At 38.9% G+C, this 26,261-nt stretch overlaps 1 protein-coding gene across 3 annotated transcripts in view; it reads left to right on the top strand.

Annotated features, from left to right (window-relative positions):
• The window catches only part of tesk2 (testis associated actin remodelling kinase 2), a 35,681-nt gene extending 9,946 nt beyond the window's left edge, over positions 1 to 25,735 (top strand). For all 3 annotated transcript variants that reach the window (XM_085437862.1, XM_085437860.1, XM_085437861.1), the window contains 10 exons: positions 2,404 to 2,525; positions 5,823 to 5,871; positions 12,236 to 12,382; positions 13,634 to 13,716; positions 15,919 to 16,003; positions 16,267 to 16,350; positions 17,201 to 17,287; positions 19,372 to 19,510; positions 21,129 to 21,659; positions 23,047 to 25,735. In XM_085437862.1, the coding sequence (XP_085293988.1) occupies positions 2,404 to 2,525; positions 5,823 to 5,871; positions 12,236 to 12,382; positions 13,634 to 13,716; positions 15,919 to 16,003; positions 16,267 to 16,350; positions 17,201 to 17,287; positions 19,372 to 19,510; positions 21,129 to 21,659; positions 23,047 to 23,336 (1,617 nt within the window). In that variant the 3' untranslated portion in view covers positions 23,337 to 25,735. The remainder of the gene's footprint in view (positions 1 to 2,403; positions 2,526 to 5,822; positions 5,872 to 12,235; positions 12,383 to 13,633; positions 13,717 to 15,918; positions 16,004 to 16,266; positions 16,351 to 17,200; positions 17,288 to 19,371; positions 19,511 to 21,128; positions 21,660 to 23,046) is intronic.
• Positions 25,736 to 26,261: the final 526 nt, after the last annotated feature.

Here is a 26,261-nt window from a genome sequence, read left to right as displayed (position 1 = left end):
CTGGGGTGGTGTGGAAAGACTGATGAACGGGATGTGGTGCTTCAGAAGAGGTTTTAGGTGTTTACTGAGTACAAAGGAAGGCAAGGATGAGGGCTACAGAGGAGAGGAAGAGGAGTTTGAAAGGAGGGGGGGTGTAAGGATTGGTTAGAGGTTGAGTTATTTTGGGGTGGCAGGGGCTTGGTAAAGGGTTTGAGACAGACACTAGGGTTATGGTTTCCATCTGAGAAGGCGAGGTGGAAAAATGGGGAGACACTAGAGAGGAAGATGGGAGAGGGGGAAAAATGCTACCCCTACAGACTTGATGATTACTTGGGCATGATTTGCTGGAGCCCACAGAGGGGAGAAAAAGGGGGGGATGAGGAATAACTGCAGATGGGGGGGATGTGAAGAGTGAGGAATTGGGGGTCGGACGGATGTGGGGGAGGAGGCCTTTAGAGGAGTGGCCATCTGTTGTTTCTGCTGTCCTGTGGTGGGGACTGTCGGCTCTTTTAGCCATGCCCACTCCTTTGAACTTGAACAGAGACATTTTTGTTTGTGCATGTGTGAGACACAGAGAGAAGTCGATACAGAAAACTCTCACAGACTAAATTCAAGTTCATTATATTTTTTGAAGTTCTGCTTATACACGGTATATAATAGTGATCATCTTGCACTAAGTAATGAACTTGCAGTGCAGAGGAACTAGTGTTATTCTGTATACTTTCCTTTAATTGTTAATGTTGCCTGCATAATCCACATTGATTTTTGCCTGTGTTGTTAAGTTCCCATCCTACTGATGGGATATCACAGTGGCTGTGTAATGGAAGATAGCTGCTATAAGATGACATAAATTTGCCCTTTATTTATTTATTTATTTATTTATTTATTTATTTATTTATTTATTTATTTATTTATAGTGAATATAAGAGCGTTTTTGGGAATGTATACCCCCCTCCCCCAGTCTTTATTGAATCTAATCAAATGTAGCAGTTTTTAAAAAAGGAATGCACGACTAAAAGTGACCAAAACTCTTTTACTAACAAACCATGTTTATCCAGCATCCAGTATTGAGTAAGTGTCCAAAACAAACCAACATATGTGACAGGTGAACCTTTGTTCTTGTAATGGTTCATGCTTTACCAAACAAAGAATGCACAATGGCCCATACAGTAACACTGGCAGCACTGAAACCTTTTATTCACTGTGCAGTTTAAAATGATCTTTGAAGTGTTGGTTTAAGTTGCTGCAGAATGAATGATAGCATAACTGCTATACTAACGTGCCAGTTAGCAGGTCTGGTTTGCATGCGTCTATGAATAATTTTCCACAGTTAACACCTCATCTGGAGCTTATGATATTTGAATAGTTGCCTTATGTACTGAAGCTCATCTTTCCGTAGATACAGGATTAATTTAGGCTTTTGAAATTACTTTCTTAAAAGCTTTTTAAATGCTTCTGATGGGAGGAAAGAGTTTGCATGTGCAGGTAGATAGATTTGCATACAGTGTCTTAGTCAATTGGTTCTCCTGACGTCTAGACAGGCACATTGGGGCTTTCTACCTTTAATAGTAACCACAGGAATCTGTAAAATAATCTGTGTTTCCTTCAGTAGATATTAAATATATTAAGCAAATTGAACTGCTAATATTTTAGAAAGTGTGTGTATGTGTGTGTGTTTGTATTTGCAATGGCTCCAAAGTATATCTTTAAATTTGGGATAAAAACAAACAAAATCAAAATCTGCATACACGTCTCTATTTCGTGTTACATTTGATGTTGATTAAGAAATATTTGCTTCTAAATTTTGATTCAACTTTCTTGGTTTTGACTTTTAGGCATTTAAATTTAAACATGCTACCAACATAGCACCTCTTGCTAGTCAATTGCAGTCAATGAAAAATAAATGCTAGTAGATTGTTTAAAAAAAAAGTGTACTGTACTGTTTCAAAGCTTCAACGGGAAATGTTTTAAAGTTGTCACAATCCAATGACCTGTTAGGTTTGCCGTGCTGGGATAGTCTCCAGCCAGCCATGGAGGGATTGAGTGTGATGCCACAACTATGTAACAAATCAATGGAAACTAAATCCTGACGCAGAATCATATAAAATTGATTGTGGAGCACTGACCTGACTGTTTCCTTTGTCATGGCTGGTCAGCATTGACTGACCTCATTTCACTTCTCTTTTATGTCCTGCCCTTTGTTTTTTTGGCTTCCTCTGTTTTCTTGCCTGAAGAACCAGATTTAATATTTTTTTGGGTTATAATTGCAGAAGAGCTTGGTTGCAAGCTGTTCAAGGCCTTAACTGTTGTGCTCATTTTAGGCATTATGCAGTCATAGTTAATCTGCCCTAGATATGAAGGATGAGACAGTGTTTGGTTGTATTTGACTGTAACTGAACACATTTTCATTTGACTTTTTTCCAGGTACGTCATCGAGCTTCAGACCAAGTTATGGCTCTGAAGATGAACAAGCTCAGCAGTAACAGGGCTAATATGTTGAGAGAAGTCCAGCTAATGAACCGGCTTAATCATCCAAACATACTCAGGTTAGTAATCGAATAAGAGTAATTTATTTTCCAGCCAGGGCTCTTAAAAATAAATAAATAAATAAATAACCTTTGTTAATTGAATCTTAATTTAAAATGTTGGTTGCTTCTAAAACCTGCATTAATTTAACTTTTAAAACAAAGCAAGCAAAATCATTATTTTGTTCCAGATAATTATTACGTTATGGTGCAGATTTTAAGAAACTCATTCTTAGTAACGATTTCAGAAACTCTAGATGATATTCAGCACAAATGACTGTGTGCAGAAAATAATTTCTACTAACACCTGCCTGTGTGATGATAAACAAAATATATTTATAGTCTTCCACCCCCTTCACCACCACATCTCTTCTGTCATTTGCTCATGTGCTTGTGGTTGTGACCTGTTTCCTTTGGGGTTGGTTTGAAACTGTGTCAAACATAGAGCCTATTAGCAATGGATTTTCTAAGCTGCCAACTCCTGTTAGGGTTTCACCAGATGCCTGGAGGCAAGAAGCAAGGAGGGCCCTCTCTGTCACAGGGAAGGGGAAAGGCAGAAGCTGTATACAGTCATGAACATTTTCTTTTCAGTTATCTGCTGTATGATTGGCAAAGTGTCAAAAAGTTGGTGACATTTGTGGTCCTTGCTGATTTGTGTTGTCTCCATTTAACATTTTTCAGAATTAAAATAGAAATCAATGTCAAACCGTTTTAAAAGTGCAGTCACAGTTTTGCTTTTCTTCTTCTTTTTGGACCTAGTACTAAATAAATAGTAACACAGGTAAGCATGATGCATTGATAGACTTAACAAGTGCCTCGCTTAGCCAGAGATACCTGCTAAATAGCACCAAGTAATGTAGAAATAAAGTGGATACTGTCCTAATAGTATATTAACTTTAAGCCTTAATAAAATTCAAAGGGGTGAGATATACACAAAAAATTGGCTACATAGTGCAGTAGTTTACATGTTTGCTTAACAAGTGAAAAGTTCCCAGTTCGATTCTAGGAGGAGACACAAATGTCTTTGGGGTTGCATCAGAAGAAGGCATCTGATGTTAAAGTCTGCCAAAACAAATGTGATCCCCTGTGAATAAGTGAGCAGCTGAAAGTAGCTTTTTTTCACTCTGTGCTGTTCTTGTGAAAGGGAAAATTGGATACATGTAGCAAAGCCTGTTTTAGTTGCAAAGTTTTAACATGGGATTCTAGAGGACTTGACTTACTTTTGCAGCCTCAATTTGCCATTTAAGGAACTCTGATTTTTGGAATTTGTTTTTGGGCTTCACTTTTCAGCGCCACAGGTTGCAACTTGGTCAGAACCTAGGCATCATGATGAAATTGACTTTAAGTTCCATTTTCTTTAAGATCTAACTTCCTGTTGAAGTTAAATGCACATAATCTTTGGCCACTTTCAACTTTGAATCCATAATTACGCTGCTGTCTTGCTGACTAATTTCTCTAATGTCCTTAAAAGTCTTCTGTTTCTGTAGTGTAATGCCACTTTTCATGACTTTATTTTGTTTTGCTTTGTTTAAACATTAAGAACATTGACATAAATGGACAAAGGCCAAAACAAAACTGGAAGCTAGTAAAGATCTAAAAAAGATACATAAATATGTGAAGCCTGTGGATTTGAGCAAGGCTGCCTCTGTTAATAGTTAAAGTTACTTATGTATGTATAACTTTGCATAATCATGATTTTTCCCAGTCTTTCAGTTAGTCAGTTGTTACAGTTTTCTTTGCAGCTGCCAGAAGAATCTTACACAGGTATTAGTGTTTTGGATGTACATGTCCTTTAAGGTGTATAAAATCAAATGTGCTTGTGGAATTATATAACCAATGGCTGCTGTCCAAGAAAAGTTTTAGTTTTCCACATCTAAAAAATATGAATAGTATATTTTAGTTCTTCAGATTGTATTTGTTTTATGGTTCTTAAATGCAGATCTTATCCATATTTAAACCTCTTCAAATGACATCTGTGGTAAAATGCAAAGGTGTTTAACTTTAATTTTACTGCAGGAAAGTATGGAAAGTGGGTACACTTAATAAAATGTTGAATATGAGATGTTATTTCAATTAGAACAACTGTTTTGCTATAAAATAGGTTTGTTATTTTGTCTTTGTAGTAAATATTTCACATTCTACTTTGGGCATGTGTGTGGGGGAGTGTGTGTTTACGGCCATGCACACATATGCATAAATATCTTTGTGTGTTCACGGACACACAAGCACACATCGTTTACAATGCCATCTTTGTTAAGCGTGCTTCATGGTTTGTGTGTCTGTGTGCTAACAAGCTTGCACTGAGGGGGTCATTGTTAGCTAAAGTCCAATAAGGGCCCACAGAGTTGACCTTTTCGTTTACTTCAGAATTATGAGGTCCTCAACTGAGTTTGTGAACAGTTGGTTCATGTGTTGCTCTGGACACACACACACACACACACACACACACACACACACACACACACACACACCATTAGATTTCAAGTGAAGGGGTACACAGCCCTCTCTGGGCTCAATTTATTTTATAAATACAGATGAATAAAAAGTCATCCAAAATTGAGGAAGAATGATCTGACATGATAAGTTGAGGCTGTGTTTATCCTTGATTAAAGTGTTTGTCATTGTGGTAGATTTAATTATTTAGTTATTTAGTTTAATATCAGAAATTGAATTTGTCAGTGTGATTATGAAACACTGACACAACAGAAAGGGTGTTAGCGTGATTGTGGTTTTGTTTATTACTATATTAAAATTTGCAGGAAAGGCAGAGGGAGAAATGGAAGGAATGCAGGTGAAGCAGCTGAGCTGTTATTATCCTGCTGTTATGAGACTGTCTGACAGTAATCACCGGTCCGGTCTTGCCTATTGGAATTTTAATCTTTTCTCAACTGTTGTTGCTGCTTTCTTCTCTTCACTCATAACAGAAAAGGTCACAAAGTATTTTAATCTATTTTTTATACACACTACATAGCAAGTGATTCTATAGTGTAATGGTTAACACATTTTCTTGGCAAGCAAAAGGCTGTTACTTTGATTCCAGCTGGAAGCACAAATGCCCTTTGGGGTTGTATGAGGAAGGGTATCTAGTGTAAAACACCTCCTGTGATAAGGGAGCAGACAACTTCTTCTAGCAAGTTATTGAACTAGTTAGAAACTGTGTTTGTGGCTTGCAAAGATAAGAACATTTGTCTGTCAGTGTCTCAACCACATTTTTCTTTTATCAAGTCAAATTATTACACATATCTTCAATTAATCTTTGAAATGGTGCTTATAAAACATGTTTTAACAACAACATTTTTCATTGCATCTGTCTTCTAGGTTTAAAGGAGTTTGTGTCCATGAGGGCCAGCTTCATGCTCTCACAGAGGTAGGAGAACATATGCACAAACACACAATTTCACCCTGAAGCTTCTGTGCACACTAATATGTGAGATCAAAGCGTGGCTGCTAATGAAAGGTCGAGCACTGGGGCACCTATGCTATAATTCTTTTTGTGTTAGTGTGGCTTGTGTGCGTTCTTGTTATTTTCAAGTGAACACCACGTAATCCATGAGCACAACACAGAAGTGCACAAGCCTGTAATTGTGGAAAACCAAGAGAACTGAATGTCCTTATTTATGTGTAACCCTTGGCCTCTGTGTGAGTAAGCGGGAGGGAGAATTTGATACAGGCAACTAATCAAGCTTTCCAGGGAAGGTAAACGTTTGGATATCTTTGTGATTAATGTTATTTAAATTCACATAGCCCAATTTTAGTCACAGAAAATGTCCAATAGACACATGACATATCTGAGTCTGAATGAAAGGATGAGTTGCACAGAAAATCAGGTCTTATCCTCCAAATTACAAAAGAATAAACTGAGGCAGAAACAGAACCCTTGGTGGCGTTTATGTTATAGTAAAGGGCCCCTTGTTACCAAGTAGCTTTGATTTTTCTCAAGTCATTCTGAATACTGAACAGTATTCTCCAACATTGCAAGTTGCTTTTTGCTTCTCATGTGTGTTTTTTTTTTGGGGTAATTTAAATAATAAATACAATGGGGTAGTTGTTGCTCGGGAGGTAGAACAGGTCATCTACTAATTTGAAAGTTGGTGGTTTGATCCCTGACTGCTTCAAAGTATCTTTGGACAACTACTGAACCCCAAGTTGTTCACCGGGGTGTGAGTGCTAGATAGAAAACAGGCGTAGAAAAAAGTGCTTCTATAAATGTGAGTGAATAAGAGAAGTTAAAAGCTTCTTTTAACTAATAAAGCTTTTTGCTTCTGTCAGTCTCAGATCTCCAGGCATTCAGACATAGATTTCTTTTTGTCTGTATTTCTGTAACAAAAGGTTTTAACAGGAGTTTATTAGCCTTGTTCTAACCCCTAACATGGAGATTACTAAATTATGAATTAAGTAATTTTGAACTAGTAATGTTATGAAAACTACAACTCCTGTTTTCTTGCAACACGTGTTGCACATGTTGCAATAAAATTTGCCCTCTGCTGCTTAATGCAGTGTAAATTTAGTCATATCACAGACTGCGTTTTCTGTTCGATAAGTTTTTAACATTTTATACACACATAATCTGCCTAATGATGTGCTAATGTCAATCTACATGAACTTTCATTTATACAGATATACATCAACACTTCAGCCACTGATGAGCCAGTTCATCTCTGCAAATGATTATGTATGAATTTGCATGATATGGTCAGTTACATGTAAATGTGGGGTGATAGACATGGGCTATCTGAAGAAAGAATACACTGTTAGAGATGCTCCCGGACTCACACATGTGTTCTAAATTACACTGCTGTGCTGCACAGTGAATGTGCTTATTGTAGCCTTGACAAATAGAGACTGACACCAGTTTTATAATAGAACACATCTTGAGATGCTGAATTTGCACATATGGTTGATCGTAGTTGCAAAGGGAAGTACTGCATATTGTACTATGCATACGCACTGTGGTAGGTCTTGTATTCCTTCCTTCAGCGTAAACAGATCCTGTTGTATCGTGTCGGGGCCAAGCTGTATGCTCTGACTCTGGTGGAAGGCTCATGGCGTTTTGTTACCTGACCCCCGCTATGTGGCTATGCTCAGAGGAAGAGGAGAATGAAGTTACTGCATGGCCTCAAGCTGCTTCAGTAACACTGACTGACACGCAGACACAAGCACATCCCATGTTAGCGCATATGTTAGCTTGAAACTGAAACACTGAAGTGCTGTTAGCATTCAAGAGAGCAAAAGTTGAAAATGATAGATTTGATTTTATTATTGTTTCATGCACAGAAAATAAGTCCAGTATGAAAGAGCTTATAAGACACAAATAGCAGAAGAAAGAAGAAAAGAAAAAGAAGAAAATTAAATGGTGTTGGAAAAGCACCATAACTCACAACTGCTAAATAAATAATCCAGTCTGATGTCTTCTCCAGGGTTTAGATATAAAGGCATCCAGTTAATAAACAACCTTTTCATTCTGTCAGTGCACAAAAACATGTCTGGATTTTTAACAGACGTTTTATTAAATAAAGTCGTCCTTAACTCGTCTAAATAAGAATAATCCAGGAGAACACTGAAGAGTACAACCTGCATACCTCCCTTGTATTAATTCTAAAACTTAAATTTTTTTTAGTTTTTTTTCCCCTTCTTGTTTCAAAGATTGGCTTTGAATGGTCTATAGCATATGATAGAATTAAAACCTTCTTCCCCATTTAGGTAAGGAAACCCTTGAGATCTACAACTGTTTTTTAATCTTTATTACATTATGATGATCTGCTCTTTATAAATGTGCCTGATAGTAACTACATAAGGTATACCTGTACATAATTATGCGTTATGTTTTGTTATTAGCTTTGCAAATTGTGCACACATCATTGCTGTTTGTCTTCAAACTTTCCTGTTGGATTCTTTCTATATAGAACTTTCCCCTCCTGGTTCCCTCTTACGTCTGCGCATACACGTGTATCAGGAAGGCTTTTGCTTTTATATATTTGATAAATGTTTCTCCACAGAGTAAGAACAGAATCAGACAAAAACTTTTAAATTTGTCTGTTTTTCCTGGAAGTAAATAAAGAAGGGCCTGAAATTCTCAGAACTGGTTACGGTGGAGGATTTGAAGTCTATTTTATTTTATTTTATTTTATTTTGCCTGTCCCGTTTGGCTCTTTTGCCATCAGAATTGTTGTCTAAAGGCAAAGAAAGATGCCCAATGGATTTACTTTACCAAATTGACCATCCCAGCCTTGCCGTAATGGTCCATTTGATTCACCTTTTATTGTTTATGTTATTTTCACTTGCTGAATACGGGACAGACTTGACTGGGGGAAAGAAGGGGAGAAAGAAAGAGGGAAAGAGAAACAGCTGAGAAGAGGGACGGGGGAGAAGGGCAAAAGACAAAAACCAACAGAATGGGCAGAAAAAAAAAAAAGAAAAAAAAATGCATATATCGATCACCTGGACCTGCTGAGAAAGAAAAAAGAAAACAAGCAGAAGAGAACAAGAGTAATAGAATAAACAACATCACAATGATATATGGGAATATGACAGTAAATACTAAATATTAAACATTATTGTGCAGCACATAAGATCAACAGAACACAGTGTGCTTTGAGGTAGGAGCCAAAAAGGGTGTAGTTTGTGGGTGTGATCACCCGTGTGTACACCTGTGAGCATGGACGCGCTTTTTTTTTTTTTTTTTTTTTAAACGTTCCTTCATGTAATGATCTGCTAGAGGGTGTGGGGGGGCCACAGCCCCGTCCTCCAGGGCATGAAGCAGGTATGGAGGAGATCAAAACTCCAGACATCCAGAGGCCCCCAGAACACAAGAGACCAAGGAAGACCAACAGAGGGGCAGCCGCGCCACTGTCCCAGAAAGAGCTGAGGAGAGTCCCAGATGAGGGCTCACTCAGCAGCCGCGGAGCAGAAGCCAGGGGGAGTTGCAGTGACGCGCCCGTGAGCTCCGCCGGCAGCCAGCCGTGCCTGAGTGACCGAGGAGCCCCAGGCCGAGAGGCCGGGGGCACCCCACCTCCGAAGTGGCCCGAGCGAGCCCCAGGCTCCAGGCCCCGATAAGCGGCCGCCAAGTTTGTCTTCAAACTTTCCTGTTGGATTCTTTCTATATAGAACTTTCCCCTCCTGGTTCCCTCTTACGTCTGCGCATACACGTGTATCAGGAAGGCTTTTGCTTTTATATATTTGATAAATGTTTCTCCACAGAGTAAGAACAGAATCAGACAAAAACTTTTAAATTTGTCTGTTTTTCCTGGAAGTATATAAAGAAGGGCCTGAAATTCTCAGAACTGGTTACGGTGGAGGATTTGAAGTCAATTTTAAAGGATCAGGAAAATGCTACTCTTGGTTAATATAATTTCTCCTCAATTTGCACTGAAATTGGTTTTAACCTTCATATTTTATTAAATATGTTTTGGACATTGTGCTGTGCGCTGTCCTCTTGGCCAGGGTCCTCCTGAAATAGTATCTTGGACCTGCATAAATATATATAGGCTATAATAAAGGGTATAATGTAGGATAAATATAGGATATAATAAAAGGAATCGTTGCATGATGTGGGTATTTGGCATCTGCACTGGATTACTGTTTCACAGGCAAATTATCCTTTGAAGACTTAGCACAATGCACAGTGATCTAGACCTCAAAGACTTGCTCTGCTTCTGCTCAGCTTCATTTTAATGCATCTTATATGAACTGCTTCTGCAATCGTAATCTGGGCTAATGGTAAGTCATGACCCATGCCAGGATTATACTGCTGTTTGAAGCTGCTCCCGGCAGCAAACAAGAACTCTTTGTTTGAGTCTTTCCAGGTTTTTTAACCTGAAACACAGACAGTCCTCCAGAACTGTTGTGACCAGCCATACGTTTCTTATTTCCTCAGCTCACTGCATCTTAAATGATCATACTCGGTACTTGCATGGCCCAAACGTGCCATGTTTAATGATCAGTTTGGTGCATCAGTACTTCCATAAACAGGATGAGGTAAATTCCGGGAAATACACAATGCATGAGTGAGAGGCTTTTTAAAATATAACTTTGCTTTTAGTTTACACGACAGGTGCACTCTTCTGTAAAATCGTGTGATTTGCTTTTCTGACTAGGCATACTTTGTGCGTATTCTGTTGGTGTGATTATAAACTGTGCGAAGCAGGGAAGTTGGATTAGTCTTTTTTTTTTTTTTTTCTTTTTAATTGACTGCACTTGGGGTTTCTCCTGTTGTGTTTCTCTGTTTGGAAACTCCAATCAGGCGTAGACAACAGATGTTGAACTCTGTGGCTACTGAGGAATTTACTGGACAAATACTGTAATCCTCTGACATCTTGAAGCGGTGTGCGCATGTGTGTCACAGTATATCTGAGGGTAAAAGACCGCAGGCAGCTCAATATTTTGGGTCCAATCGTCCAGTTGCTTGAAATCCACAAACATCCAAAGGCACAAAAAGCACCTCTGCTGATCCCCTGTAGAAATTGAGAAAGACCGTAGTCCGGTACATGGAATTATCAGCTGTGGAGGTTAAGACAAACATTTCAGCAAACTTATGTGAAGAATATTGTTGGTAGTCACTGATGACAGGACACAGTTTTTACATATTTTTGCAAAATAATTTGCATTCTTTATTCATTTTTTTTTCCTTCAGTTTTACGTGATGTGGATTTGTAGGTTGGCCTATCTAATTTATGTTGGGCTTTGGAATCTAAACCTTTATGACACTTAACCCTGAAATGATCTGGCTAATATTCAGTTTCAGATTCAGCTTGATTGGTATTAATCTGACTAGAAGCCCAGTTTATTTATTGCATTAAGAAGTAGAGTACAGTTTCAGCTCTCATTGCTCTAATTCAACTCCTGTCAGTCATAGAGTAACCACAGTTAAACCCGAGCAACTCCTTATCTCATCTCTCACAGTTTTAACTACAGTTGTTTTTGATATGTGACAGGATTAGAAGGTCTTTGCATGCAAGACCCGAGGTCAGCTACGTTCTTCTGGACCAAAGCTGACGGACAAACTGAAGGCCCCAGCATAGCTTAAACCCACGGAGCAGGTTTACTAATTCGCCTACACGGTGGGCAGATGGTTCCCATTCATGTTAAGGAAACCAGCCATTCTGCCAGCCAGTTGAACAGGCTGCAGGCCAGATTTTGTTCAGGCAGTTGGTCGATACATTACCTAACCCACCAAGCAGGCTGTCAGTAGTCACTGAATCCAACTGATCAGTCCTCTACTCTGAGCTGTCAAATGAGCAGCTAGTAACATGATTAGTCAGAACCTCTGTGCAGCTTGAATTTACCTCTGTATTTTAATGATGGTGAGTGTGATTGCACCACTGTGACTAATGGATTGTAAAGCCAGCAAGTCATTCTGTTCTGTTGCTGGCAACAGGGAGTGTTATCTTGCCATGACTGGAGTATTCACACCAACTCTATCTAATTCCACTGAAAGGAATTTGATATCTCCCCATCTCACTGTTATAATGACCTGTGTAGGAAGGAAATGCTTTGTTTTTCAAGCATAGTAAAGCAGTTCCTGGTTCAGTAATACCAATAATATGAAATAATTTGTTCTTCCGCACATTTTGAAACCATATTGCACGTTGTCTGTTCTCGAGCTTCAGCATTTTAAAAGCAATTTTCTGTGCCCTACTTTGTTCAGGGTTATTTTAGATCTGAATGTAAATCTTGTTTAAAAATAATCTGATATTTACCAGTTAATTTATAGATGTGTCTTTCTCTTCCTGTAGTACATCAATGGTGGGAACCTGGAGCAACTTCTGGACAGCAACAAACACCTGAGCTGGCCAACCAGGGTGAAATTAGCCTGTGATATCGCCAGCGGTCTGGCCTACTTGCACTCTAAAGGCATATTCCACCGGGACCTCACCTCCAAGGTTAGCTAAATGGGTAATTGTGTCATTAAGAGGTGAAACGGGAGCTAAAAATGGTCTGCTTATATCCCCCCAAAATGAACACTTGGACATCTTCAGATTAGAACCCTTGTGGTGTATTTCTTGTAAGTGTTTTTGTGTGGAGAACAATATAAAATGTTTGACTTTGGCTTCTTTATGAGTTTCCTGTGGGGTAGTATATAATGAAATACTAGCTGTACTAAACAGATAATTGTTTTTCCATTTTCTCATCCCAGGATAATATTCATAAGACTTTCTTAGTGTTATTTAGAAACCTTAAAGTATGTTCAGGTGTGTCCCTGTAACACAGTTTACAAAGAGTTCAGCAGGTTTAGGAATAAGTGGAACCTAAAGACCGCTAACACTGTCACATGTGATATTTTGTACCAAGCAGCTTCTAGTTTTCCAACTTGATCCAGAGCCATGTTGGCGCAGCGAGGGAACATGAGCAGTATGCACTCTGCTATAAAATCATATTTATTTCCTCTCTTTGCTTTTAGCTCTTCACCTGTTTACAAAATAATAATAATAATAATAAGTACCTGCAAAAAAATAAAGCGTGTGAAATTTTCCACTTGACTAGATGAAAACGCAACACGCAAGAAAAGCCTTTTGTGGTCATATGTGTACTCATAGCCTTGCAAATTATACTTCCTCAAATTAATAGAGAGTCTATTTACTTGGACTCATACCGGTCGGGGAAGTAAATGAACAAAGCAACATTGTCTGCTTTGTATTTAGTTAAAGCTATGCACTGTTCTAAAGACTCTCTCCTCTTATTGTACTGTCCTGCTTTATTGGAGAAATTATTTTGTAGTTTACAGAGCAACATGTTGGTGTACCATTTATAAAGGCAGGATAGAAATCTAGTTGTGCACTCACTGTGTCGTATGTTACTCCAGTCAGTAGAGCTGAATGTTAATGTTCTACGTACTCACAGTTTATTTATATGCCAGTCTGGGTAGCTGTGACTACTAAATGTCACAGTTAAGTTACACAGGGGTGTGCAGACAAAGTTAGAAGTGCATGTGCATTAGAAATTTCAATAAACGGCATATTTACAGCCTGTTAATTTAATCTGAAGAGGAATGTTCAACAGGAAAGATGCAACACCATGTACAGTAATGGTGAGGAAGTAGAGGTTTGGACTGGTATTACTAGCTCACAAAAGTTTTTTTTGGGTTTTTTTTTAATGCAACTTCCTCAAGCAAACGTGTCTTTCTGCATTCACAGAACTGCCTGATCAAGAGTGATGACGGCATGTACACAGCAGTGGTGGGAGACTTTGGCCTGGCAGAAAAGATCCCTACCAATCTGTAAGGAGGACTCACTGATCTCAGCACATATTTACACCTGGATCATAACTAGTATTAAAAATAATAAACAGCATTTGGAGGCCGTGCTTCTGGTTTTCTACCAGTGTTACAGTCGTGCTTACTCATACTAACACTGAATCTAAATTGTGTTGTAAAAGGGGCCGGCTGTAACCATGAAGTCATTGATAATTATCACCCAGCGTTAGCTTGATCTGTCCTTGTACCCTTTCATTCACTCACTGTTTTTAGTTTTTACATTTAGCGTGTTTGCGTCACAGCTCTTCTCATCCACCTCGTACTAGACTCAGTAATTTACAGCTGTCAAAAACCACACGTACCCCACGTACTGATCGACAAAGAGTAAGGGAAAACACTGATGAACAGAAGCACATTTAGTAGGTAAAACTGCAGGCTCTTTTTTTCTTTTCAAAACCCCAGATCTAAAATTAGATTGATTTTAAGACAGATGACTCAAAACTGAAGTTTAACAAGGCTGATGTCTGCTAGTACGTAACCAAACTGAGATATCCGTTCGCTTGTTTTATCTGGTTAAAAAAAGTTTATCAAACTTCAAAGCTGTATTGGACCAGTTTTATACTTGCTTGTAGTGGCTACTAACATCTCTAGGTGTGTCACATAGTTTGGTTTATGTAATTTAACTGACTGGGATGATGTCTTTGCAGGGTAGCCTTTTTAGCTTTGTCTTGATTTGTTTTAATTTATCTGCACCACACTTCCATTTGTGTCAGGAATAAATGATCATATTGCTACTCCATTCAAATGCTGCTCATTGTAATGAGTGCCAGAGAATATTGCAGGTCATAAGATTAATATTCTAGCCTGTTTTTTGTTCATTACTGCTCTCCACATGATTATTTTTGTACCTTTCTGTTGTTGCTGTTACAGCTAACTCAGAGTCTTCCTCCTCTTCTTCCTCCTCCTCCTCATATCACTCACAGGGTTATTTACTGACACATAGGTCAGGCACTAACATTAACAGCCGCCTCTACATTTCACATTCTCTTCTTTAGTGTTTTGATAACAGTAGGATAGTATCAGTGCCGGGTTTTACTTTTTTAATCCTGCAGCAGAGTAAAGGAGTGTCTCTGTTTTGTCTTTTCTAAACTATATTCAGGAGCGCTGTGCATAGAGACCAAATAATAACTTATGTAATGCTTTATGCATGTGGATATGTAAACATGTATGGGTGTTACTGTGCTGAAAGTAGCCACTCCCGTTATTATTTATTATTAAGTGGGAGAGTGCAGTTTGTCAGGAAATGATGAATCTTGGCTTGCTTAATCCAGTTTAAAAATGTATGAAGCAAAGGTCATTTAAGTGAACGAATTAGAGAGTTAAGAGAAATGTTACTATATCATTTTAAATGTCATAAAAGGTGATTAAAAGGTCTGCCTGGTAGAGTCAATACCAAAAACCATTGGTAGTAAATTAGAATAGAATGTGGTTATTTGTAAATCTTATAGACCTTATAGACTTCTTTTAATAGCAGTTTGGAAAGTGTCTGAGAACTGAGGAGACCTGCTGCTAGACCTTTGTGAGAGAAATATTGTCCCCTTTTTGTCCGATATGCGATTCTCGCTGCTCAAAAATACTGTGTGTTCTTGTTTTGTATTTTTCATTCCATGATGTACCAAATGTTTGCAATTGGTAAAAATCAGCCTGCCTGCAGTCCAGACTCTTCTATGACAAAGCCATGCTGCAGTAATGGATGCAGTATGTTTTTTAGCATTGTCTTGCTGAAATATGCAATCTCTGAAAAAGGAATGGTCTGGATGGGAGCATATGTTGCTCTACAAGCTGCATGTACCTTTCAGCATTAATGGTGAGGTTAGAGTTTGCATGTTTTCACAGATGTTCTATATCCATTTACTCCGCTAATGCACTCAAAGAGGCTTTTACTTTTTAGCACACGGGTAATATAAAGCCTCATGTTGTATTAAACATACTTCCTTTATCCACTTTGTGAACATGGTCAGGTCAGGTCTCTTCCTCGTTCTACACTCACTCTTGCCTTCCTCAAGTTAAAAACAACTCTGTAAAAATATTTTAGATCAGTGAAGCAGGAAAGCAGAGTTCTAGGTTAATCTTAAAACTGCAAAGTTTCTTACATTTTCTGGCTTTTTTACTATGATGGCATGTTGAATATAATAAATTATTCTGTGTCTGTGATGGTGTGTTTAGCGCTGAAGGAGAGAAGCTTTCAGTGGTTGGGTCTCCTTTCTGGATGGCTCCGGAGGTGCTGAGAGATGAACCCTACAATGAGAAGGTAGATGTTTATCTTTACAGCCAGTGCTGCTATGGCCTCAGACTGGATTGAACATAAACTTTGATTAGACATTGTTACAATAGTTTTGATTAAACCTAAACAAACCCCGATGGAAACTGAATCTTCGGAACTGTTAATAATAGCAGATAATTCGCAGTTACTCTGATCTGAATTGTTAGAAGGGGCAATTTTATATTTTTATAAGCAGTCTTTCTTTGCTCTTGCGGGTATGTGTGTAAATATTAATGTCGATCTGTTTTTAGGCCGACGTGTTCTCCTATGGAATAATCCTGTGTGAAATCATCGCAAGGATTCAGGCCGACCCCGACTTTCTTCCCCGCACAGAGGTGACTGCTCATCTGCCTCGCATCACTTTTCTGATCACATGACCTTGCAGTACTAAGTCTACATGTTTGCACTGTACACAGACTAATCTTGTTGCTATACCGTGCCTCTCACCATGTGTACACAGTAAAATAGTTATTCACAGAACAAAATGAGTGTCAACCATTTTCCCACCCATTTTAGAAAAATATAAGTGAACTTCAAATACTTACTATTTATTCATCTAATGAACTTTCTCATTGTGCTTATGTCCAGGCTCTCTTTGTACAAGGCCGATGTTTACCGTTTATGATGTGAAATATGTAAAAGGCTCAGAATATTGCTGTTCAAGTTAGTTAAAACCACCCTTTTCAGTCTTATTTATAACTGCAGTAGCATCTTACACTGGCATTAAAATTATGAAATGCATGTTAATAAAATACAGAAACTTTGATCACCTGTACATTTGTTTTGCACACCGTTTAACATTAAAATCCCTTACCAAGCATCTACTGTATGCAAGTTGGCATGAATTCATTAAGAATGATAACTGGTCAAAAGGGTAATCCTTTGCATTTCAGTGTGAATTGTGCCCTTAAGCCGGGCTTACAAGTGAATCCAAGTTAATAATAAAGCAGCTGATTATTAGTTCTTGATGGTCTAAAGCAAAAGAAAACTTGGCAGCCAGCAGGATCATGTCAGAGGGATTAGTTTGACACGAAGCTGGCTTTGGCAGCTGAGTTACAGTATGTCAAACATCTGCTGAAGTGCTGTCAGTCTCCATCTTTATCCCACTGTTAGAATATGAATTTCCTGTTTGTTCTTCATGTATTTCAAACCTCTTTGTCCCTCTCGCTTCGCCCTCCTGACCAGAACTTCGGCCTGGACTATCACACATTCCAGCACATGGTTGGAGACTGTCCGCCTGACTTCCTCCAGCTGGCCTTTAACTGCTGCAATGTGAGTCCATTATACAACCTCATTTTTTAAATTTCAGAAATAATAAAACTTTAAAAAGCAGGATTCAAATAATCCAAGTAGTGTCTGTGAGGCTTCAGGCTGCTCTAAAGGCTCTGTTTCTAAATTTTTTCCTACTATTTAAATCGGTATGATGTCAAAAAAAGAGCAGATATCTGTCATATAGCCATTTGAGGCCCACCCACCTGCTCTTCAGTCCTTGTGTTTGCAACCAGCAGCCAATTGGAATAAAGTTGGCTTAATAATGGTAGAGAAGCTAACATAGTTTATTTCAGACCAAGTGAAATGAGCGACTTCATCAAAACCCATGAGATAAACTGTGATTCATTTAAAGTGGCTCTTTTAAAGTCCAATAAACAGCTTAGGTTTATTTTAAGCATAAAAACATGTTGTTTACTGGGAGATGTACGTGGTCATTGCTTATCGATTTCCAATCCTCTGCTTTCCATCTTGTGCAACAAACATTCAGGGCTGCTTATCTCTGACCAGCATTTACAGGAAGTAAACAAAACATAACTGTTAAATATTTAAAATTCAATAGAAAAAAATAAATGTGCTTGTTAGCACTAGTTCACTGATAATAAACACCCACTGTCTGCTTGTGAGAAAACAGCTTGCAGGCAGCAGTAGCTTTAAAGTAGCTCATAAAGTTGAGGCTTCAGTCTGTTTTTATAATGTGTTTACCACAAACTCTGCTATGTTGAGACAACATTTCCCAGTTGGCTTTGTCCTGGAGTTTCGACTGTTTTATTTCTAATTAGTTAAGTAACGTTCATTCCCTTTTTCAGAAATAAAGGGGCAATCTGATTATGTGAATAATCGGATTTAGCTTCCTCTCCAGAAGGGGTTCTGTTCTCTAAAAGCAGAGCCACTCACTTGGCACGTTCTGCTTTTCTTAAGTCATATACTGGTTTGTTGTAAAAGTATCTAGAATAAGCAGCAAGTAAATGAAACCATAAAATAAAATATATTTGCTTATAGACTTTAAATGAGATTTTGCTACTTTGTTTTACTCACATGATCACTGAACTGAAAACACGAGTTATTTTTCACTGAAGTTAATTACAACCACAGATGATGAGAGCATTAAAGATCTTACAGCACCCTGCTGATTAAGACTAGATAGGCCTCTTCTATCCCTTCTCATCCTTATCTCTTGTCTTGCTTTTATCATCCTTATTCTTCTTCAAGTCTGTTTCCAAGTCTGTCTCTTTCTGGCATTTCCTTGCGACTTCTTTTGCACTTCTTTGACAGTTAAATATCATCTTTTAGCAACACTTTCATTTTTTTCACACTTTGTATTTCATCCCAGCTGTCCATTGCCAATTTCTTCTTCCATCTGCCTCCCCTTGTTTCTCTTGCTTTTATTTTGCCTCTCAGCTTTATCATTTTCATTTTGATTTCATACATTTCTATCCTCATAAATTCAGTCAGTCACTATTCTTGGAAAGGAGGGGCTTTCCTGCATAGGGGAATTTTTTGTAATTTTCTCATAGGGATTTTTAGCTAGAGCCAAACGTTAATCAACGGCTATATGATTAAAATATTAAGCACGTTTGAGTTTGCATTTCTGTCACATAGAGTGACTCATGGCCTTTAATGTAAGGATATGATTGTACTTGTATGTGCTGGCACCACCCAAAGGTAAATCTAATTCTTAGCCATAAAATAAACATTTTATTACTAGATTTTATTGCTAAGGACAGTCGAAAATCATAGTGACCTCAGATGTTCATTTTACTACTTGTCTTAGTCTTATACCACAGTCTGCTGAGCAACTGAACATTTCCCAACTAGAGTGCCAATAATATTATAAAACCGTCCTTTCTTTGTGCCACTATGGCACCAACCTGTAAACTACAGTTTAAGGGTTTTGGTGTCATCGAGTAATGTAATGTGAACTATGACACTGTTACATAATCAACGCAGTTTTCATGTTAAGATAAATGCAATTCTGTTTGTGTGTTTCTCTTTACCTAGAAAATAATTTACAAAGTGCAACCTTTGATAATGTTTATTACTGTCACTATCAGCCTTCTCCATATCTCCTTTTTCTTCTCCTTTAGATGGATCCTAAACTCCGTCCATCCTTCTCAGACCTCGTCAGGCACCTCGAGGAGATTTTCGCACGCCTTAAAGTTGAAGATATGGAGCACGAGTGTGTCCTGCTCACTGGGGACAATGACAAGAAAACCATAGCCAAAGGTAACAGTCCCCCCCCCCTCCCACTCTCACATAAAACTTCAGCTTTACAGTCCATAAAGGCCACGTCGTTTTATTTACACGAAGATGCTTGTAAATTCCTGTGAGGGGAGGTGAAAGGAGGGGAAACTGTAAGCAAACAAGGCAACAGAAATTTCCCTCACCTCACCCTTGCCACTTACAACAGTACAGACTCTGCTTGTCTTATCTTCTCAGCCTGTCAACTATTTCACCATTTATCCAATGTCCAATCCAACTCTTCTTTTTCCTCCTAACACCACAGTGCTTCTCATCTCAAATTTCCCACGTGTGGGACTAATAAAGGTTATCTTATCTTATCTTATCTCAAAGCAAACGGTCACTTACAAAGGTGCTGTTTACACTGCCCTCACCCTAAACATACAGCCAGGCTTGCTCAGGCCAGATTTTGCTCCTTCCAAACAGCTTCAGCCATGTAATAGCCCTTATTTCACTGACGTCTGTATTCACTATTATCGCACTCAAGCGAGCTATTTAAAGTGCATCATGTTAACATTTATCTGAGTGTCCCTATCACTGACCCAGAGCTCTAACCGTGAATCACTTTGATTCCTGAAAATATAAACTTCATCCACGGTAGAAGAGGAAATTTGGTCAGAGATCAACATTCCTGCTTGAGACACTTAATCCATGCAGGCCCAGGTTTCACTTCTAATTTGGTCCCGCGTAGAGCCGCCTGCATGTCTGACACATCATGGAGTCACGAGGAGCCAGTAATGATTTTGTTTGGGCAAGCCCCAGAGCTTCACCCCCCCCCACCCCCCACCCCCCCACTACATGTTATGTCACAGCTGTGACATAAAACATTTATACAGCTGTCAAGATTATTGTTTTCTTTTTATCCGATGAAGGTGGCAGAACATATAAAACGCAGCTGTTACTGTGTGGAAAACAGGGCCTGACTGTGACACCTCTCATCAGCTGTTGGTTGTTACATCATAAACTTCCTTTTCGCCATTCCTCCTCCCCTCTATGTACCCATCATCCTCCTCCACCTCCTCCATCTCCCTCTCTCTGCTGATAACATCAATGTTTCCCGAGACCAGGATCGCCCTGACAGTAGGAAATGTTTCTGTTGCATAACGAAAACGTAAAAGCCAAATATTTTTCCAAAGGAGCCTTTTTTTAGTCCACATGAGTAAAAAGAGTTTCCTGGAATAAAGGAGACACCTGGGGGTCCACTACAAGCTTTGAGAGGAGCTCGTATTTTTAGATATATTTATGCTATGCTTGGAACCGTCTCAGTACTTAACTTTAAAAAATATTTATACGAGTAAACCCTTTGTTTTTGAACAATGTTTAACAACCACCAGCGAGACGGTTTCTTAATCCTGCCATGATTCCAGCGCTGCGAGAATTAAACCCGACCACACCACTGAAAACGTCTGTTTAAATAATCTCATGCAGCGCCTTGGGAAACTGTTAACATACATTTAGCCTATTCTGCCATCTAGTGGTTTTAAAATATTCCTGCTTCACCTTCTGTATGGCTATGTCAAAAAAAAACCTGAAATACACTTCTGTATTTTCTGTAGATTTTATGTAAGATGATCACAGAAAGCTCTTGTTCTCTTCATTTAAGGGGAGAAGATCCAAGGCTTCAAGCGAGGGAATCCTCTTGGTTTCCAGAACGATAAAATCCCTCCTAAATCACCCCGCCCCAGACGAAACATCTGGCTCAGCCGCAGCCAATCGGACGTCTTCTCCTGCAAGCCAGGAAGAAAAGTCAATGTCCAGGACCCTTACTATAACCCCCCTACTGCCAAGAGAGCCTCCAAAGCCCGCAAGATCAACCCTTTTACAGCCCGAGAAGATCTGTGCGGGGGGAAGATTAAGTTTTACGATGTGCCCAGCAAGTCTGTCTTCTCCCTGGTGTTTGACCTCCACTCGCCACCTGGAAGTGTGTTCAGTAACCAACCATGTGCTCTCGGGCCCGGAAGAGCCCAACAAGAGGCGTCTTATTACTGGCAGCAGCTGCCGGGAAGACAGTGTCACTCCTTACCGGTATCGCCCCAGCTTCCTCGCTCTGAGATCTTCCACCTCGCCGCTGCTGTTAGCACCAACAACGGTTCTGTTAACTGTAACTCCAGTCAGCTGTCCACAACTCTTCTAGGTGAGCTCAGCGAATGTTTGTGGAAAGATAAAAGATGAGCTTCAAGTAGAAAACAATCAACTAAAATTAGATTTTAGTTTAGTTTAGTGGCTAATGGTCCCTCTTTGAAGTGACATGTCAGGGACATTTGTGATTAACCAAGCAGTTTGCATGTAGCATGCAGCAAGCATTGTAAATAAATAACATTTTTAATTGCTGAGTGTGTAAGTAACTCTTTGCTTTGCGGTTTAAATTCTAAGCTAGAGGATTGTGAACTCATAATATGCTTCTTTTCAGCTAAGAGTGCACCATACATGAGGCGAGTAAGGTGATGATAACCAGAAATAAGGAACTCATGTTCAGTGCTGCTTTTGAGCAGGTTTTAAATAAGAGGATAACACGTTATCTTCTGTCAGTGATGACCACAGTAACGACCAAACCATATGTGTCATATTATTACATTACCTGTTCACTTTTAGGTTACTGTAACAGACATGAGTCATCATCTGTGAAGTCAGTTTCATTCCGTCTGTTTCATATAAATGAAACGGTGTGGGCCATCTCATTCTGCAGGAGCAGGAACAGAACAGTCTGTAATTATTAGGGCGAGTTTCCTCGTTCATCAGTTTTTGCTCCTTTAGTGTAGGTTGACAAGTTAATGCGATTATTTAAGTGTACATCTTTTGGGATGCATAAGAAAACTATTTGAGTTCCAGTGCAAAGAACACTGGAACAAGGACCATTACCATATCGCTATGGTAATGGTCCCACATAATTAGTAGCTAAAGTTTGGAAACTTGCATGGTTTAAATGATAAGCATGAGGGTGATGAATAACTGGCAATATTTGTCTGCAGACGCCGTGTGTGACCTTATTAAAGTCGTCCTTTATGATCTCAAAATAATAATGCACTTTGAATGTCGGACAGGAAATTCCAGTGGCAGTCAAATAGAGCAGCCATGTAATTGATAGTAGCTTTCCATGACTTAGTGTCACCGATTTACCCTATTTACACAAGTTTAAGTTTAGCCATAGATCAACATGTGTGTCCTACTCATAGTGTGAGAAATCTGTGTTCATCTGATCAACAACACTGCATCCAAACTACTTCAGATTTGGTTTGATGAATTATCAGGAGCCCGAGTTAAGTGCACTGCTGAGTTTGATGCTGCTTGGATGAAGGATGTGACAGACACACACACACAGACACACACACACACAGACTATTTTTGTTGCTGTCCTTTTTACAAAACAGTAACTTTATGATTACCTATATATGATACATTAATGGACATCTGTAAATTGTAGCTACAAAGAGTTAAATTCAACATAATTTACAAGTACAGCAGTCTTTTTGTTGTAACCTTTTATCCTTACTCTTTCGGCTTTTTTTTTTTTTTTCTCACAGGTACTAACTCACGGTCTGATGCAGGCCAAATGGGAAATGACATCCGGCAAAAGGTGGCGCTGAGCAGCTGGACGAAGAAATATGTCGTGGTTGAAATCCCACCCTACTGCGGGCAGAGAAGAGGGGAGGACGACGGGGAGGTAGAGGGAAGTAAGGAGGACTCGTTAAGGGAGAGCTGGTCTCCGATGATCCCCAGCAGTGAGAGAGACAGTGGAGAGGCCATGGACTGCTCGAGCAGCCCGGAGGACGAGCAGGAATGGGAACGGGGGACAAACACATGCCCAATGTAATGCACCCGCGCAAAATGCGTCAACACACTGAGGTGGTGGAAAAGAAAGCGGGGAGGACTCTGACTCCACAGAGGCAGCCGAAAACGGCTTTTAAAAGTAGACTGGACACATTTCAAATTTTTTTGGAGAATAAAAGATAAAAGGAAAAATCACTTGATTGTGATCTTTCAAGTGAATGTATCACCTGTTGACTCAATCAAGCACACTTGATTTGGATAAATAATTATTGTTCAAAGTTTCCACCCAGGTGTGAAAGTCAGCAATAGCACAAAAAGCTTTTTATCAACACAACGGACCCTCTGCATAGAGATTATTTTTCTGAAAAGGTTGTTTGTATTTAATATTGTGAGATGTAGATTTTTTTCTTTTTCCTCTAGTCAGTGTTTTGTCTATGAGGAGAGGTATTGAAGAGCCATTGTGTTGTGTTTAGGTTTTGATACTTTTTGTGTTCATTGAGAAACAAATGCTTATACTGAATCAAAAACCCCCGCATCAGATTTACAAGACCGTACGCTGATATTCAGATGAGAACGTGCCTAAAAGCACTCACGAGACCGATGTTTAATCTCTCCCCCAGGAGAAAAAGGGTGACAGAGTTAAGGGTTTGTCAGTGATTTCTCTGTGATATTGGGAAAAGGGTGGTTCCTCACTGCTCATTCCTGCCAATTTAAAAAAACAACCTGGTGTCAGGCGACTGAAATCTTTCAGGAACATTTCTTGTTCTTTTGACATTTTTTAGCCCGCTAACTTTAAAGTACAGAAAAAAGAGGAGAGATAAACTAGTCAAACGAAAGCCAGCCAGTCTAAGCATTTTTTATTTCTACCCTCTGTAGGCAAACATAGATATTGTAATAAATGTCTTGTACATCTGTCAGGCCAGATTTCCAAAACAGTCCCTCCAAAAAAGAAGCAAGCCAAAACACAGGTTATTTACTTGGATGTGTTCCAACTCAAGACAAGTTTAAAGCCACACGATGCAAATTTTAAAGAGCAAAACTTAAATAAAAAGCCAAATCTGAGATCATACCACGACAAAGGCTGAAAATCCTTCCACGCTATGCACTGAATTATCCCTGGATTCAGAAGGATATCTGGATCTAGCTTCATATACATCTCAAAAATATATCACAACTCTGTCTCCCAGTTTTGATCATGTAAAGTTTTGATGCAAAGTTTCCAGTTTTTCGCCATCTCTCGCTGGTGATAAATCCTTCCAAAAATTCCCGCATCTAGATTTGTACGTACTCCAAAAATTTATCACTTCTGAGTTTGCCAAGTCTCACCACTGATTTAAAAAAAAAAAAAAAAAAAAAAAAAAAGAAGGGAAAAAAGAAGATAAAATAATAATATTAAATAATCCGTCCATAATATTTGAGTGCTTCTACTAGCAGACGAACCATCCAGTGTGTGATGGGTTTGAAGTAACAACCTGCTTCCCACTTTACTCTTCTGATTAAGTATTACAGGATGAAGCTACTGAAGCATAATTAAATCCACTTTAAGGTTGATAATTGTAGCAAATGTTGGTAAACTATAGAAAGACGGGTCTTACGTCAGACTTATAAAAAAAAAACAGGATTACTGTAAGTCATACAAACAGTGTTATCAAACAGTCCTTACAGATTTGTGCGTTGTCAGAAACTTTTCATGGTGGTATTGTTTTAACATTGCTGATACTGAAATCACTTTACTTAAAGGACTCAGTTGATGATTGGGTGTAAATATGTTTTCCAGTTTAACATCATAACCTGGAGTTTCAAAGTCTTTCATGGTGACTTTCTGCTCTAGTGGAGGGAAAACATTTAGGCAACAGGAAGTGCCGCAAATAAATGCAGTTGTTATTTGGTAAAACTGAATAATTACAGCGTACAGTACAGATTTTTTTAAAGCTGCTAACATTTGGTTCGCTTTGTTTAATGAACTATGAGACCCTGTGACTTGTTGTACTTGACACTCCACTGAATGTCTGATTTGAATCAGTCGTCTTTAGTTTTTCCATCTCCACCTTAATGAGTATTAAAATCCTTGTAAATGTCTATCCGAACAGCTCTGTGTACAAACTAAATGGCTCATAAAGATTAGATTCATAGTGTTGAACATCAACGCCGATATTTTTTCCTTTGTGTGGCTTTTGTTGCGTTCTGCTGATCTCAGTCTGATCCCTCTAATAAGAACTAAAATGCACACATAGAGTGATATATAGAGTCCTGTCCTATCACTACTCCTCTATGCAACTTTTATCACAGTTTTACAGGATAAAAGATCTAATTTCATATTTATATTGAAAAAAGTAATGTCTTACCTTTGTATATTTGTGTAAAATGTTTGTGGTACTTGCCTTGTTGAATACAGATTAAGATGTTTTTTGTTTTTCTGATTGAATAACAAGTTTGCCTGAGTTTTTCTTGTCTTACTTCAGGATGACTCCCGTCACCCTCAGAACTCACACTTCAGATTCCAGAGCCTATTTTAGCTTTCAGAAAAGGTCAACCAGTCAGTCTTTAATCGGTTTATAATCACCAATAACCCTAACAAGCATCACTGAGTTGGAGGAGGAAGCTAGAGTACCTGAAGCTACACGGGCAGCATGGGAACATTGAAACTAGACAGATTCAAACCCAGGAACCTTCTTGTTGTGAGACATTCGTGCTGACCACTGCACCATCCTAAGCGAGATCTGTTTCTAAAATAAATGAAACTTCCCAATTTGATTTCCATGCCCGGAGACTGAAGACAAGCGATGCCAAAAGATGGTTAGTTTAATTCTCATGAGTCATATATTTAAATAAAGCAGTTCTGACACTTTCCAAAATCCTTCAAGTCTAATCTGGTTACATTTCTTTCAGTTTACTGAAATGTATTTATTGTAACAGCCGTCCATCTGCAGGTTATCCAGTTCAGGGTCATAGGCCGAGAGACTTATCC

This window comes from Copadichromis virginalis, linkage group LG18, assembly GCF_057382275.1.
Source record: "Copadichromis virginalis isolate Kocher_CV1m ecotype Utaka linkage group LG18, C_Virginalis_male_GT1.1, whole genome shotgun sequence".
Lineage (NCBI taxonomy): Eukaryota > Metazoa > Chordata > Actinopteri > Cichliformes > Cichlidae > Copadichromis > Copadichromis virginalis.
The sequence above is the reverse complement of the archived record's forward strand: the minus strand, read 5'-3'. Positions and strand labels throughout refer to the sequence as shown.